The sequence below is a fragment of the Rhipicephalus sanguineus genome, chromosome 3 (assembly GCF_013339695.2).
Source record: "Rhipicephalus sanguineus isolate Rsan-2018 chromosome 3, BIME_Rsan_1.4, whole genome shotgun sequence".
Lineage (NCBI taxonomy): Eukaryota > Metazoa > Arthropoda > Arachnida > Ixodida > Ixodidae > Rhipicephalus > Rhipicephalus sanguineus.
The window spans coordinates 80879616-80896377 of NC_051178.1; the positions used below are offsets into that span (position 1 = coordinate 80879616).

The 16762-nt window shown below is 45.4% G+C and overlaps 2 protein-coding genes across 2 annotated transcripts in view; both read left to right on the top strand.

Moving 5' to 3' along the window:
* Nucleotides 1–15043, top strand: part of LOC119386791 (prodigiosin synthesizing transferase PigC) — a 104668-nt gene extending 89625 nt beyond the window's left edge. Inside the window, exons 30-36 of the mRNA XM_037654064.2 lie at nucleotides 94–257; nucleotides 6354–6432; nucleotides 8327–8372; nucleotides 11041–11117; nucleotides 12351–12453; nucleotides 12937–13011; nucleotides 14886–15043. Of these exons, the coding sequence (XP_037509992.1) occupies nucleotides 94–257; nucleotides 6354–6432; nucleotides 8327–8372; nucleotides 11041–11117; nucleotides 12351–12453; nucleotides 12937–13011; nucleotides 14886–14956 (615 nt within the window). The 3' untranslated portion in view covers nucleotides 14957–15043. The remainder of the gene's footprint in view (nucleotides 1–93; nucleotides 258–6353; nucleotides 6433–8326; nucleotides 8373–11040; nucleotides 11118–12350; nucleotides 12454–12936; nucleotides 13012–14885) is intronic.
* Nucleotides 1–16762, top strand: part of LOC119385616 (uncharacterized) — a 231271-nt gene that overhangs the window by 105126 nt on the left and 109383 nt on the right. The window lies entirely within an intron of this gene.

Consider the following 16762-nt stretch of genomic DNA (forward strand, 5'->3'; position numbering starts at 1 on the left):
TCCACATCATGTTTGGGATAAATTAAGGTTATTTTTTGCCTTTGGTTGGTCTGAAACTGACGTTAGTGGGGAAACGTGTGTTGCTTCTCGCAGTCCGCTTCGGTGCGCGTCTTCCACCAGCTGCGCCTCGTGTGTCACCAGCTGGCGCTGCGCATGGTTCACGAAGGCAGCCTCCCTTCGGCGGAACTGCTGTTTTTCCTGACTTTCGAGGAGATCGGCATCCTGCTCCGGACCAGGAATCCAGAGCTGGTTCTCAAGTGAGCGAGCTGTAACTACAACAAGTGGCTAGCGTGTTGCCACCGTTCAACGAGCTGAGCTCTCTCTCTTTTCTTGTTTCTTTCAATTCTTTATTTGCAGACATGAAACATACAGAAATATCAAAACTGGTTGGACCCATAGCCAAAGGCTAGTTGCGGGTCCAAAAAGATGAATAAATAGAAGTTCCATATACAAAAGAAAGATACGATACATACATATAGATAGTAATCGTACATCCTTAAATTGCACGAGCGAACAAAGGGAAAACAAAAGTATGAGTAAGTGCACGATTGTATTTAACAGCTCTAGGTAAGCTTACGCAACACGTGTAAGCAAGGCAAATTATTGCATTCTTATGAAAGGTTAAACATGCATGGCTAATCCCAAAAGAACAAATCACTGGTTGAGAATGTTTTTTTAACAGGTTTCAGCAAATTACTGACACACACACACCAAAATGACATCATGATTGTTCACATTGGTAAACACTATTCAGAGCAAGTAAGTATTTTTTTAGCACCGATGGAAAATTATTCGCTTGTTTTATTTCTGTGGGTAGTTTATTCCAAATTTTTGGCCCTGAAAACTGTAGCAAACGTTGTCCGTAAGCATTCTTTGTTGGGGAAAGATTAAAGTTTCCATATACTTGATTTCTGGTCACACGAGAAGATGTGCAAAATAAAGAAACATGAAAAGGCACGTTGTTTTTGACAACATTGAAAACACACGTGGCAATTTTTAATTCGTGTATCTTATGATAGGGCAAAATATTCATTTTTATAAACAAAGGCAGACTAGGCTCGTCGTAGCCTGAATTGGTAATTATTCTCAGGGCTCGTTTCTGAAGTTTGCGTACAGGTTCAAGATAAGTTTTGTATGTCGCACCCCATGATTCATTACAGTAGGAGATATGGCTGTGGATGAGTGAGAAATATAAAATTCGCAGAGTATTAGTATCGAGATGATGGCGCCCTTGTGAGAGTGCGTAGCATCCCGAGGAAAGCTTTGTGCAAACTGCATTTATTTGCTCTTTCCAGTGCAATTGTTATCAAATACTACGCCAAGATATTTAAATGAGCTGGCTTCGTCAAGTGGAAATTCGTTTATTCGTAAATCTAGTGATTTAGGAGGCATGATATTGTTGCGCGTTCGAAACACCACATATTTAGTTTTTTTGACGTTTATAGTAAGTTTGTTCATCACAAACCATTCACTTGCTTTTTTTAATTCTTTATTTGCTTTAGTTTCCAGATCACAAATGTTGTCAGCTGTTATAACAATACAAGTGTCATTGGCGTACATAAGAACTTCACTAGTGTCTAAAGATTGTGGGAGGTCATTAATATATAAAGAAAATAAAAGTGGCCCAAGGACGGATCCTTGAGGAACTCCAGTGCGCATATTCTTTGGTAATGGCGTAATATTGTTCATTCTTGCCACCTGCACTCGCTCATGAAGGTAGCTAGTAAGCAGATCCAATGGGCTGCCACGACAACCATAATGTTTCAGTTTATGTAAAAGTATGTTTTGATCAACTGTATCGAAGGCTTTTTTCAGGTCTAAAAATATGACACACGCAAGTATATTATTTTGCAAAGCTACATTAATTTTTTGAGTTAACGGTAACACTGCTGACAAGGTTGAATGATTCAGACGAAAGCCATGTTGCTGCGGGCACATAACCTGATATTTTTCAATGAACTTGTGGAACTGACTGGTCAGAATTTTTTCAAATATAGTATTTATGTTACTGAGCAAGGATATTGGCCTGTAATTAGCAGGGTCACTGCGGTCTCCGTCTTTGTAGATAGGGACAACCTTAGCAATATTCAGCTGAGATGGGTATCTGGAGCAGCTGACGGAGTGATTGAACAAGTGGCACAATACTGGTCCCAATATATCTATATTCTCTTTAATCATACGAATAGGAATACCATCTAATCCAGAAGCTTTGAAGGTAGACATTTTATTAACTGTTGTCATCACGTCTTCAGGCTCAATGTTATACATAACAAAGGTGTTAAGCACAGGACTCTGCGATATAGAAGGGTTGTTCGAGTCATTAAATTTTTCACCCAGGGATGGACCAATACCTGCGAAATATGCGTTGAAATTTTCTACAACGTCTTTAATATCAATGGTTACGGGAAGCACAGTTAGCTTACGTTGTTTACCTATGATTTCGTTCATTATCTGCCACAGTATTTTCGTGTTGCCAGCGGTCTGTCTAATTAGTTGAGTATAATACTGCCTTTTGCGTGATCGAATCAAAGCGACAGATTTATTCCGCTGTACTTTAAATTGCTGTAAGTAGTAGGGATTGTCTTTGTTATGGCGCCATTTGTCATGCCAGTATTCTTTAGCCTTGAGTGTTTCAAGTATCTGTTCTGTCATCCAGGGGCACATAGGTTTATCATGGCGGCCTTTCTTGACCTTGCCATTACTCCTTTCTACAGCGATTTTTAGATATTTAATTATGTTATCAATTTCGATGTCGATATCCTCGTTGTATATTTCATTGAATTTAATACCACAAATTTCTTCTCGTAATATCTTGTAGTCTATTGTTGTTATCATTTTATTTTTCGTTTTCGTGGTACTCGTTGGGGAATCTAAAGCGGCAAATATAGGTAGATGATCAGAGATTGGCTCCAGGTAGACGCCTCCGGTGACCCCCGTGTCCAGATTTGTCAGTGCATGGTCAATTAAGGACGTCGATACCTCAGTTATACGCGTTGGTGACGTAATTAAGTTACGATAGTCGTAGGACTGCAAGAAATAGCTATAGTCACTGTCTTTCATAATATATGCGTTTATGTTCAGGTCGCCTACTATAATCACTGGTTTATTTTGGTGCCCCGACAAAACGCAGAAAATTGATTCCAGTTTATCAAGAAAGCCTGTGATACTACTGCTCGGGGGGCGATAAAGTGCACCAATAATGACGTCATATTCAAGGCGAATGAAAAGGGATTCAATGTCATTGTAGCTATATGTGGCCATTTCAATTTTGCGATAGGATATGTTATCTTTTACAAACAATGCAACGCCACCCCCACGTTAACGTGAGTCGCGCGCATTTGATTGTGTTCTGTAACCAGGAAAATTGAATGTTTCTCCTTTTCGCAACCACGTCTCAATTGTTGCAATCACATTGAACGAATGCGCATGCTGGGACAGGAAAGCAGAAAGCAAGTCCCCATTTTTATTAAATCTTCGGATGTTGCAATGAAAAACTGATGTAGATTTTGCTCTACAATGATTATGAACTTCTTTTACTCTATAAGCCATTGTTAAGAAATATGGTATAAGTTATGGAAAAAAAGAACACTCATGCTATTAGCGATAAATCTTCTTCACTTGTTAGATGCACTACTCTCGAATCCTCGGATTTCCGTAGAAGTATTTTTCCGTCAGAGACCCATGCAAATTTCCATCCTTTTTCTTGCTTTTGTTGGATGGCTTTTCCAAGGAGGATTTTTCTTTCGGGGCACAAGTGTTCGTTTATGTAGACTGGGTCGCTATTCTGAAAACCTAGCGTGGCAGTGTTCAGTCGTTTTTTCCTAGCTTCCTTCAGCAATTTGTCTCGAACTGTTCTGGATGTGAACTTCACTACTACGTTTGGGGGCGTATTGCCCTTTGACGGGACCGTGAAAATGCCAGAGTAACTCATGTACGTATTATTCTTATATAGGTATAAGCTAACGTCATGGTGACGGAGCAAATGACTCTGTAGTACTGTCATCCTGTGCATTGAACAGCAGTAATTGCGCGTGTGTGTACTCTTGTTTCTGTCTCTGGATATTTGTTCTGGCTAGTTTCTCTACTTTAGCTTTCTTTCGTCTCTCTGTCTTTCCACCGTCATTGCTTCTGACAGCCTGCTAGAGGCGTTCTCTTTATTCGGTAGATATAAACAACAAAAGTAATGAAAGAGAGAAAATAAATCCTATTTAAGGACCAGACGACGATGGTCGCCCCAAGAGGCAGTGTCTTCAGCTCGGCACGCCGCACTCCCTCGCCATCTACTGCGATCTATGCACTAGTTGAAGCTGGTAGTCAGGGCTCGATTATAATGATTGTTGGGGTTTTAAGTCCCATAAATGCTACCTGATTATCAGAGACGCCTTAGTGGCAGGCTCCTGAAATCTCGACCACTTGAAGTGCTCTAACGTGCACCTAAATCTTAGCACTCGGGCCTCTAGCATTTTGCCTCCACCGAAATGCGGCCGCCGCGGCCGGGATTCGATCCCGCGACATACGGGTCAGCAGTCAAGTGCCACAACCATTAGACAAATGAGTAGGGTTAGTCAGGGCACGAGAATCCTCAACTAGTAAAGAACATACAATAAATAACAAGAACAAGAAATAAACTTTATCGTGCAGAATGAGACGGCAGTTTGGTCTGGGAGGCGTCAGGTGGTGGCTCGGAGTCCCTGGACTCATGGCGGCATCCTCAGCTTGCCGGACAGCCTAGAGCCGGCCGTTAAGCTCTGAGCTTTTATTAAAGAAAAAAAAAAGAGCTGCAGTGCCCCCGTTGCTCGGCGTGCTAAGTCCCGCCTGCCTTTCTTCTTTTAAAGACGATAGTCTTTCTTGGGGAACTTAAACGCAGAAATTTTGGTCTGTCCTTCTGTCTGTCTTTCTGTTTGTCGGCACGTCCCTCGATTCAGCCACTCGGCCAAAGTTGAACCACTTGCACAAGGGCCAGCCATCGTGAACGGCTCACTAGGTTCATACTTGTGTACATGGTTGATCAAAAAGCAAACATTACGCATATCTGAGGCGCAACATCACTAGGTAAGTATTAGGTGGTGTGTTCCTTTAATAGAAAATACATAGATACGTAATTCTAGAGACCCTAGTTTCTTAAGCTGCGCTGAAAATGCGACTGCGCCGAAACTTGGCTTCCTCCGTGCCCTCTGCGCGAGCTCATTGTTGTGTTTCGGTTTCAGTTCAGTATTGCACTGTACGAGTGCCATGGGGCGCCGCTCTGGCATTCCTGCTTTACCCAGGCGACGTGAATATAAAAGAGTGTGTGGAGAATACTCGTTGAGTGCGGACGTTTCTTCTGCTTCGGCGCTTCGCGCCAAACCGCGTGTTCGGGCTGGCTGGCGTCCCCGCCGGTCGCGTTGGTAACCGCCGGTCTTGCCTGCTGCTGCGCCCGGACTACCAGCCCGCAACACAGCATTCACGTTTCCCGACGTATTGCCAGATGGCGTTCATATCTCACGCAGCGCCTCTTCTATCGTCTTTAGACGACATTTGCAGCGAAGCACGCAGATACGCGGCCAATTTTTTTTTCCCGATTTGTGCGCCTCAGTTCACAAGGCTGAAAGAAAAAAAAAACAAACACAAAAAACAAGTTTTATTTATGTTTGACGATAGGTTCATTTTTTTCACTGTCTTCCATAAACGGATGGTGTGCGGTTAGTAGAGGTATCAAAACACATCTATTTCGAGGCCAGTAAATGAGTTAGACATTGAAAACAGGAAAAGTATCGGCATCATTGTAACTTTGCATGTAGGCACCCTTAACTATTTGCAGCCGCTCGTAGTGACATCTTTTTTAATTAGCAAATGTGCCGGTAAACTTGTGCAAGGAAAGTGTGATGGTTTAGCTCGAGCTTGATCGAGGACATGCAACTTTTTCGCTCATTTTGTGAAATAGATGATGTGACCTGAAATGTAACAGCGCATATTGAGAGAAGGACATGAACAGATCAACAGACAACCACAACCACTTATCGCAGTCTGCTCCCCGAATTATGTCATTGGCCCTATTCGCGATATACGCTTTAGATCGCGCAGGAGAAACTTGACAAATATTCGGAAATAATTTATACGTTCCTTGCTATATGGGCACTTTTTTCACCACAAGGGATACCTTTCCATCAAGTCTCACTTGCCTGAACGCGCTAAAATGCGTAGCTCTGGCGCAGCGACTACATGTTACGCACGATAATCCTATGATAATTGTCTTGAACACCTTGCTATTGCTTGAAGACTATGGTTGACGTGGCAATATGCCGAATTCGACCACGAGGATCGAGTGTCGTGTGAAGTGACATCTGACACCCCACGTGTCTTTTTTTTTCCAGAGCGCAGCGACGCCAGAAAATTCACGCACACCTTGACAAAGACAGATATCCATCCATATTTGTCGGAATTCCGAAGCCGGTAACTTTTTGCTTATTTCACTTTCAATGTGCGACATCGGTACTAGGATGTATAAATGAGTGAAAATATGCTACTTTGCTGATCCTGTAGCCCCTTTACCTGGAGAATGTTTTTCGATTAATGACAGTATACGCCGATTTTGTAACGAAAAGCAGATGTTCCTGCCTTGGCCGTTACAGGACCACTGACAGAAATACATGGGACTCAAGCTATTCTAGCACTTAAAATTTCAGTGCGCATTTTACTGCGCCTTACTTCAACAAAGCAACTGCTCATCAGGGTCGACATAATAATATTTCGGGAACGCCCCGGTCTTTTCATGTCTTCGTTTTTACAGCTATGATGAGTTAAGATGTACAGACGGGTCCACTGTTAAAGGGAATACTCGCGGGCAGGGCATGTTTGGATTTCGCGCTCTTGCAAAAACATAGTGGCTTAGATTTGCATGAAATGAGTGGTGGTTGACAGTTCAGCCTCTTTTTGACAGAGTCGTGCGGTGCATGTACAATGCTTCCCTGTCCCCTTGCTGTTAGAGGGCCAGCAAAATGAAAGGGGCTCATTGGAGTGTTCCCTTTAACAGTAGACCGCACTGTACACCCTTGCAATATTTTTAATAATATCGCGCGAGTGTCGACCCCTCGATACTGTAGTTTCTAATATTGGCGACGAGCAACGAGATCAGCGATACGGCGATCAGTGTCACACCGGCTTTCTGAACACGTGATCACACAGATAAGGCTGATAGTATATATTAATCTCCAAGCAAACAGCGTATATATAGGAGACGACGCTCGCACACGTGTGTGCTCTCTGCGCTTGCGCATTATATGGAAAATCTCGTTACTTTTGTCCCTATGTTAGGCGCTACCATGTCAACGCTCGCACGATACTAATAAAAGTTATTATGGGCAAAAGCAGGCGGTAATTTGCCGTGGAGATGCAGGTATTTTAATGCTAAAAAACTGCCATTTTCTATTATTTCTTGCGACAGTTTTAATAGCGAAGTGTTTAGCAAGTCCTTACCTGTGAGCATAGGCGTGCGCAGACGGGGGGCAGGGGGGCGCAAAATCTGCCCCATGCATTGAAGAGGGGGGTGCCACGATGAACCTTCGCCCCCCCCCCCCCCCCGAAGGGGAACGCTGCGCACGCCTATGCTTGTGAGTCGATCGCTGAAAAATGTCATGTTAACGGGTATGTGCCATTGTGCGGCTACCTGAGAACTAGTACAGAGGGAAAGAGAGAAAAAAACAACAAAACAGAGAGATGGAAAGAAAGACGTAAATGAAGAGAAAGACAAATATTCTTGCCGTAAAAAAGTTCTTCACGGGGCGGTATTCGAACCTGCGTACCCTCGATCCTAAGGCGTGCGTCCAAACCACTCAGCTATCCAGGCACGCTAGCAGAGCATAGCATAGCATTGTATAGTATAGCGTAGCAAGGGGGTGGGTAATGGAAGTCAGCGTGAGGGGGAGAGATGATGCTGAGGAGGAGGAGGAGGAGAGAGTAAAGTTTAGCACAGAAAGAATGAGAAAGAGAAATAGAGAGAAAGAAGTGCAGAAAGAAAAAGACAGAGAGAACATCAACGAAGGAGAGAAAAAAGCAGAAAGAAAGAGGAAGCAAGCGTCGTGTCGTCTAGCGACCAGATAACCCGCCACCTGAACAAGCGGCGCATGCGCAGTTACTAAGCCACGCCCATCGACGGAGACATCACGCGCAACACCCGCTCTATAGTGCATAGCCGGACTGCGAATTCCCGAGGCCAGAAGCCAGAAGTGTCGAAGCCAGAAGTGTCGGTCGACCGGGAGTACGAGCTGCGACGGGTCCGTGCTTCAGTGTGCAAAGCTTGGCGCGACTTAGTGCAAACTGCCAGCAATTTTTGTTGTCTTTCTTTCAGATTGAACGCATCGAAAGGCACATTGAAGGTGACTTCGAAGTGAAAGGCAAGCTCTGTTTATTTTTACCGTTGGCTACCGTCATGCGCTGCCCGAAATAAGACTTTTGTGTAACCGGGCGTTACGCATGCTGAATGGACGACTGGTTTGCTATGAAGCTGTGAATCCGAAACATAAAAAGGTATAAAAGAGGTAAAAAGGTAAAAAAGGTAAAAAGAGTATAAAAAGGTACTCAGGTCCTTCAGCGTAAACAGCACTATCAGTTGAAGGGAAAACAACCTGTTATCGCAACTGTCGTTGATATCTGAAGAGGCGGGAGCGTTTCTTGTTAGAAAATAGTAGTGAATTTGGAAGCGCATTTGGAAGTGAGCATCAAGCTACGGTACATGGAAGTTTGGGGAATTACTTTCAGCGCCCAATGTTTGTCTTTAAACTAAAAGACAATTATTTATTATTCGCTATCTTGGGACATCGAAAGCGTACGCGCATTGATTAGCTCGAATCGTGGTAGGGAGCGGAGTAGCGGCAACCAAATGGTTCTATTTTTCCCCAAGGAATAAACCGCGGAAGCTTATTTGCGTACAAGTTGAATGTATATATAGCTGTAGCTTCTCAATACGCTGCTGCTGCTATTAAGACTGTCAGAACGCGCCGCAGTAATGTGTCCATATACCTGTAGATCGCGAGCTTTAGACTTCCCCTGTAGGAAAGATTGCTCGCACGCCTTCGTGTGCGCAGTTATTTTTTGCACATCTCCACATTTTCATATGTGATAACACACATCACATAACGTTCAATAACACACATCACAACTAAAACGGAAAGCATGCTCCGACTCGTCCAGCGAGTCTCGGGGCGCAGGTAAGGCCTCCGCGAGGCCAACCTTCTGCGCATATACCACGCGTTCCTAATGAGCCAGATCAATTACGTCGCCTCTGCCTACAACCCACAACTGGACAAAAGTGGAAAAGATTAAACTAAACACACTCATGCGCAAAAGCATTAAACAAGTCCTCGGCCTACCCCAGAACACGAGTACCATCCGTCTCAACGAACTAGGCATGCACAGCGACATAGACGAAGTGATCGAGGCCCAGACCATGACCCAATTGATCCGCCTCTCCTCATCCAAGCCAGGCCGTTGACTACGAAACGAGGCCGGCATGTCCCCACACCCCTACCTTGAACGCGCAGTTACCCTCCCGAGAGATGTCCGAGATACCTACATGGTAACCCCATTCCCACGAAACGTCCACCCACAGTACAACCTGGCCACAGTACAGCCTGGCCCGCGCTCGCGCGATCCTCGACCGTACCGCCGCGAATCGCCATTCTACCGTATTCGTCGATGCGGCGCAATGCGGGAACTCCTCCACCTTTGCACTCGCGGTGGAAAATGGCGATGGAGCCCAACGCTCAGCCGCATCGGCCCGGCTAGCAACGAGCGCCATAGCCGAGCAGGTCGCCATAGCTTCAGCGATGACCAACCCCTCGCACACCAGCGTCTTCAGACTCCCGCGCCACCATTCGTGCTTACGATACCTGCAACATCGGGCGTGAAGCAGCCCCCATTCACAAACACGCAAGCGCACGGGCTGGCACTACCTCTCTTGGTTCCCCGCCCACATGGGCAAAAAGACGTCCACTCCCAACAATCCAACTTCAACGAAACGGCTCTGACCGAGCGCGAGAACTCACCCACCGCGACGATCAAAGAGCCACCGAAGATATGGGCCAAGACATACAGTTTAACGACCCCTTACTCACCTTCCACGAAATTGCCTCTTACTACCTCAATAAAAGAAGCCAATACCCCTTACCTTACCACACACGAAGCTCGAACGCGCGCAAGCGGTAGCCTTTCGCATGCTACAAAGGAGATCGTAACCATCACGGGGCCGACTAAGCCATTACAACTGAGACATCACTCCACAATGCCCAGATTGCACAGAACTTTATTGTTCGCTCTCGCACATGCTCTGGCAATGTCCCGCGTTACCTCAGGGACCTTTCACCAGTGAGTCCGACGGAGAAGAGGCACTTAGGAGCACCGAGCTCCACCACCAACTTGAGGCAGTCCAGAGGGCCCAAGAACTGGCGGAACGCCACAACGTTCCCGCCCCGACTCGGGCATCGCCTACGGTAGCGGCTGCTAGGGTGTGCCCCCTGGACCCCCGGCAGCTTAAACTCCTCAGGACCTACCAGTAAAGTTCTTGACTGACTGACTGTGCTATTCACACAGATAAATGGTGATTATCTTCTTATTACACATGATACTCAGCGAGAGTGACGGCTACTCGAAGACCAGCCCATCAAAGAAGAAGTCTTAAGAAAAGTTTAGATCAACGCTCTGGGTAATATTGGAAACAAAGGGGCTATATTTGTATCGGTTTATTGAAAACAGAAGAAACCTTCATTATGAACAAGTTACATACATGATGCAGTTCGGCATATCACTGTAAGTGACCGATAGTGCAAATAAATATGCCAAGGCAAACAAAATTAATCTTTACTAACTGTAAAAAATAAGGCAAAAGGAATGCTATGCTAAATTCACTGCTGGTATGGAATCGCGAATAAAGTACGGGGCTTCAGAAAAGCCTTATTGCAAAATGTTCACTGTATGACCGATAGTATTTCAATTCTGCTATACCGAAATTTCTGCAAGTGTACTTGCTTCATTTTTGTTTGCCTTGCGGTATTTTTTCCTCGGCAGGAAGTCCGATGTCTCAGGGCGTTGTTGAAGGCAAAGCTCGCGTGGTGCTGTCGTTTGAAGAGGCCCACCTAATTCAGGTAATAGGTGGACGACACCTTGAGGTGAAATGGCGCGGATCGAACATAGGTTATTTAGATTGCGTTTGCAATGTGCATCACCGTAAAGCTATTGTACTTGTAGATTTATTCTGGAATAAAATTGTGTTGTAAGAAATACGTAATCGGGCGAGGTATCAATCATGCGAAATGTATGATATCCTCAAGCTGTTGCGACAAGCTACGGCGTAGAATGTGATCCTGAATACCGCAAGAAGTACTCTTTATTGTCGCATGCAGCAAACGAAAGTAGCATCCTTTCACTTAGTACACATAGCACACTAGGCCATCAACGAGTTCTACTGGCAAGTAAAATGGTAATGGGAATACTGACACTTCAGTTTTAGCTTGTACATCGTGAACTTACATGTTCAGCCAACACATTCTTAAATAACGGGTGCATGTGAAAAATTACGATTTACCGAGAGATTGACTACAATCGCGGATCAGATGATACTGCTACAGTCCTCTAAGACTCTAAAACGCAAGTTATCAGATGTATATGTCTGTGCCTTTGTTTCATATGACGTCATGCTTTCCGTGAAACTTTTCTTGGCAGTGTAGTCCAACATGGAATGTCTAATATAAAGGAGAGCACGTGATAGCTGGATATAATCGAAATTTACAACATGGGTCATTAGCCCAATTTGTACTTTTCGATGCACGGCAGTTAAGTTTTCTTCTGCTGTAAATTTTACCGCATTTGCAGTGATTTGTCACTGCAATGCTTCCTGAATAGTTTATAGCTCAATAATGCGTTTACTAGCGCGTTTACTGTAGCTTGCTTATTTAGCGAGAATAAGATCATCTGTACACATGGTGACGCACATGTTGCTCGTATTGCTTCAAATTTAGCGCTTTTATCGACAGCATATGCCAAACTGCCCCAGAAGGCGGCGCATTCGATATATCGAAAGTGACGGTGAGCATTTTCAATATACCACATGCCATACATTGCTATATATACTTCGCATACAATTTCTAGATGGTTGATACAACTGCTGGCTATTGAAAATAATTTGATATGCCCGGGTTCACCATAAGCGGGTACGACCGCATCAAGATATTCAACACCTTTGCCCTAAAGAGAGAATGGAAATTGTGATTGTACTGCTGTCCAATTTTAAGCAACTGTGAGAGAACGCCCACCTAATGCTTTTTTTGAAATAAAAAAAGTTGTGCCTAATGGAACGACCAATATTTTCACATATGCAGAAGGGCGAGATACTTATAACGAATGCCACTGACACCGGCTGGACTCCGTACTTCCCACTGTTGGCCGGAGTCGTCACTGAAATTGGAGGCCCGCTTTCGCACGGTAAGTTCTGAATGTGCACGAAGTCCAACCACCCTGAATAGATATCCGAGCGACAGATCCTGAAGTCATTTGTCAAGCTTTTGCAAGAGAGTGCTTCATGTTGTTTACGGAACTGTAGCAGTCCCCTCGGGAACTTTGTTGACTAAGTTCCTTCAACAGTGTTACTTGGCAAGTAACGCGGACGAACTTGAGTAGAAACAGGCAGAGGGAGTACTGCCGTGTTGCGACGTAGTCACGAAAACCTAACCTGCGAGACCGGTAAACTTTGCACGTGCGTAGTGGTGGCAGCCGGAAACGGCAAAGGCAACACAGTAACTCTGTGATAAAACCGTCATGCCGCGAGGCTGTGTGCAGGCAACGCTTCAGCGAAGCGGAGTCTCATCTGAAGATACTGTGATACTCTGTTGCCCTCCGTTACACGTAACTATATAACGCAACAGCTTTGAGAAAAGATAGCAACAGTGGTTATCGTATTTCTCGCAGGTGCGGTCGTCGCTCGTGAGTACGGCCTCCCATGCATCGTCGGGGTCGAAGGCATCACCACGGTGCTTGCTACCGGTGCGTATCTTTGTTTGGTTGGAATGGCCTTTTCGTGCTTCCCGCAAGCATAAACACAATTTCTACGATATTTCACCATGTACTGCGCAAAGTATGTCTGCAATTTCAGCAGCCCTCGAAATACAGCCGTGGAACGCCGCGTCTCTTGCACTGGATAGATGACATTGTCAGGTGCTGTAAAGCGAAAAGAAATGGCAAAAATAAAGCTAACATATGTTATTATTATGGCTTCGCGAATGCAGAAGGCCAGTGGTTTAAGTAAATACTACTAAACGTGACGAGATACTCCGCATGGCTGGTGGAATGGCAGCGCTGGCTTTTTCTTCTTCGAGATGGAACTCGTCGGAGATTAGAACGTGTGGTTTTGGGGCTCCTTGTCAACCCGTCTCGCTATTACGCACCAGCTTCGACATCGTTTGGATCCAGTTTCTCGTTTTTATTGGTCTTTAGCGTTGCCATTGCAAAGCTCGAAGCAAAAGGCTAAAGTCGGGAAGTGCGTGAGCTTCAGGAAGCACTCGTCTTGGGCACATGTGCTTACTATTACAAATGGGGAGGTTGGAAAGAGACCAGTTGTGAAATGCACATGATCGCATATCTGGCAGTTGTGTTTTTGATTACGCAATTTCCCGCAAGTTTACGGGAATCGAAATATAGAAGGAAGGCAGCTTGGCGCGATGAAAGCTTTTGGCACGGGCCTTTATATGCACGGGAGTGTAAAAGGGTGCACAGTGACAGGGTTATTGAAGAAAGTGTTGCACCCACATGGTGTGCCGATCTCACATGTTTGAGCCCATTACAGGTAACGTGGGTGCAATCCTTTTCCTAATAACACTGTCATATAATGAAGCACAAATAGAGAAGGATTCGGGAACTCGCAGATGCCTCCTTTATAAAAATGATGCGTGAAGATTCTGCATCTGAACCATCCGTACGTTTGTTAGATTTCAAGCCACACATTATCAGCAACTTATTACGCGTGACGTAGAATACTACTCACGCATGCTGTGGTTTTAGATGTGAAGTATCTCTTGCTCGGCGGTATGTAAGGCGGCGTGGTCATCCGCACGCAGCGTTGTGGTCCGCACTCACACTACGCATGCACGACTCTCCTCCTTCCCTCTCTCCAACAGCTGCGCGTTGCTCTCTCCACTTCTCTACCAGCACCTGCTTGCGCTTCTCCTGCGCTCTCGCTTCTGCTCTCACGGCGCATACGCTACACTCCTCCTCTAGTCTCTTCTCCTTCAAATGGCAGGGCGCTACGCGCGTTCAGTCCAGCGCTTGCCTTGGTTGGCTCCTCTGAAATGCGGGCTCGGCATGCCGAAATTCTCTCCTGCTCAGCGCCGCGATGAGGGCCAGCGCATTCGCGTCCCCTCCCCCTCTCTCTCCTCTCCTACACTGCCTCTCTTTCGCGCGCTTGTCGACGTTCCCCGCACGCCCTGTGGGAATTAACGGCCAGGTTAGAGGGAAGACACGACGCGCATAGTGTTTCTCTTCGCGTTCCACGACGCGAGGTCGGCAGCATGCCCAGCGAACGCCAACGGAACGCGATCGTGCAAGTGCTCCGGCTTCGCATCGCCTCATGGTCCCCTTTAGCGGGAGATGGTGTAATTTTTTTTTCGCGTGCTCCCCTTTGTTAAACAAACTTTAGTTGTTAGACAGTGCTAGCCCTGTGTATTTTCTCTGTGTGCTCTGCTGTTTTCGCGATGGTATTTGTAATTGGGCAGCGGCATATGGTAGTGAAGAGAGAAAAGCAAAAAATTGTACACCAACAAAAAATTATACAACAAAGTGGCAGTGCGAATGACCATAGTCTGTACTTGCGTTGGATGCTAATCTACATAATGAGCTAGCGTTCATTCTTTTCTTCCTTTCAGGGGACTATGTACAGCTGGATGGCAACAAAGGCTTACTGCGGAAAATTGCGGCCCCTGCAGCCGAAGACTGAGAAGGCACTCCTCCAACAAATAGAACTGTAGAAATAACTCGCGCGTGATTGAATAAAGAGTGTCGGTTTATAATAGAATAGATGAAATGACGGCACTATTTAGGAATTTCCCCGGCCTGAGGCTATGGGCCATGCGGATGATGTCAATAAGAAACTGAAAAAAAAAATTAAGGCATCTTCGCACTGTGGGTGCCACGCCTGAAGGAAGTGCGGAGCTGGGCAGCCTTCGTCGTTTCTCTTCGGTTTTCTCTTGCTTTCCTCATCTCTTTATTTCTTTATCTATTTTCCAGTTCCTTCTGTCTTTTGTCTCTCTTTATTTCTATTTTTCTTCCTATGTTTTCCCTTTCTTTCTCTCTCTTTCTATTTCTTGCTTGCTTCCTCTTTTTTTCTATTTTTATACGTTGTTTTACCTGCGTTATGCCAAGTGACGACAGCATATGACGGCCCGGGCCCCTAAAGTACTCCGCACCTAATATCATCATCAAAGTGATCGAAGAACAAGAGGAAGAAGACTTCTCCTTAGCGCGAGCGTATGCTCAATTTGTGGTGTCCCCCTGTAATCGAGCTGCCTGGTGGCTTGTGATAGAGGACGGGTTGAGGCTGGGAGTCCTGCCCCATGTTGGCTTATGTTGATCGGGTGTCAGCGCTAAGCTGGGCTTTGATATGGTATCCTAAAGATGGCTATGCTATCATCATCAAGGCGTTCATAGAAACAGAGGAAAAAGACTTCTCCTCGGCACGAGCGCGCGCTCAATGGGCTACAGTCTACAGATGGCTATGGTATACGTGGTTTTACCTGCGTTACGCCAAGCGATGACAGTATAGGACAATATACGACAGCCCGAGCTCCTAAAGTGATCCGCACTTAAATCTAAATAAATAAACAAAGGCTGTTTCCGAAGGTAACAGCGGAGATTCCAGAACGAACTGCTGACATATCGGGGGCAATTACATTACAACCGTGGTTAAGTTTGGTAGGTAAAATACGTGCAAGTCATCCATCGTCGCCTACAAAAGTTGCATTCAGCAATAATTGTTAACCGTGTGCTCTTTTCGTTATCTTTGATTTAACCACGTGAGCCTCAGCATGGGCGGCTGGAGGCAGAATGACTCAGAGTTGCCATGGCGTTGCCACAAGCTGATTATGAGTGACGGTTGCAGGCACGACAAAGGGTGGGTATTACCCACGACGAGACCGGGAGGAAAGAACTTCATTTGAAGAGGCTATACTGTGTGTTTGAAGAAACGTGACCGAAAGTCGACAAAAATAAGGAAAATGAAATATTTTCACGCTGCCTTCATAATTAAATGTCTGCGGCGGCAGACATCTTAACATGACGAGAGACTATAATCACAGCATCAATTAGAAAAATAAAACCAAATGACAAACTTTTTGATTAGAGGGCCCACGTTGTCGGGTCATATGGGAGGATCGAAGGCATTACTGCGAAGAGCGCATTGTCGCTTTGAGATTTCCAAAAAATGGCATTTGGCAATTTGCAGTGGTGAAATGCTACCAGATTTGGCGGCGAAAGCGAGCCTGATGTGTCGGCGTGAGCAACTAGCGGACGACGAGAATGACGTCATTGTTTCTGATAGTAATTGCAGTGATGTTAGTTCTTCCACATTTGTTAGCCTACGTGCTGCATGCATGCTATAATCGAAATCGAAGCCCGCACACCGACGAAACGAAGTAGATCGATGGTTGGTACTCTGTACTGATTCTGTACGTCTAAGAAGATATGGCAGTCGCACTCTTCAGCATTTCGGTTTCGATTCGCCGGCGAAATTGGTCAGATCTCATCA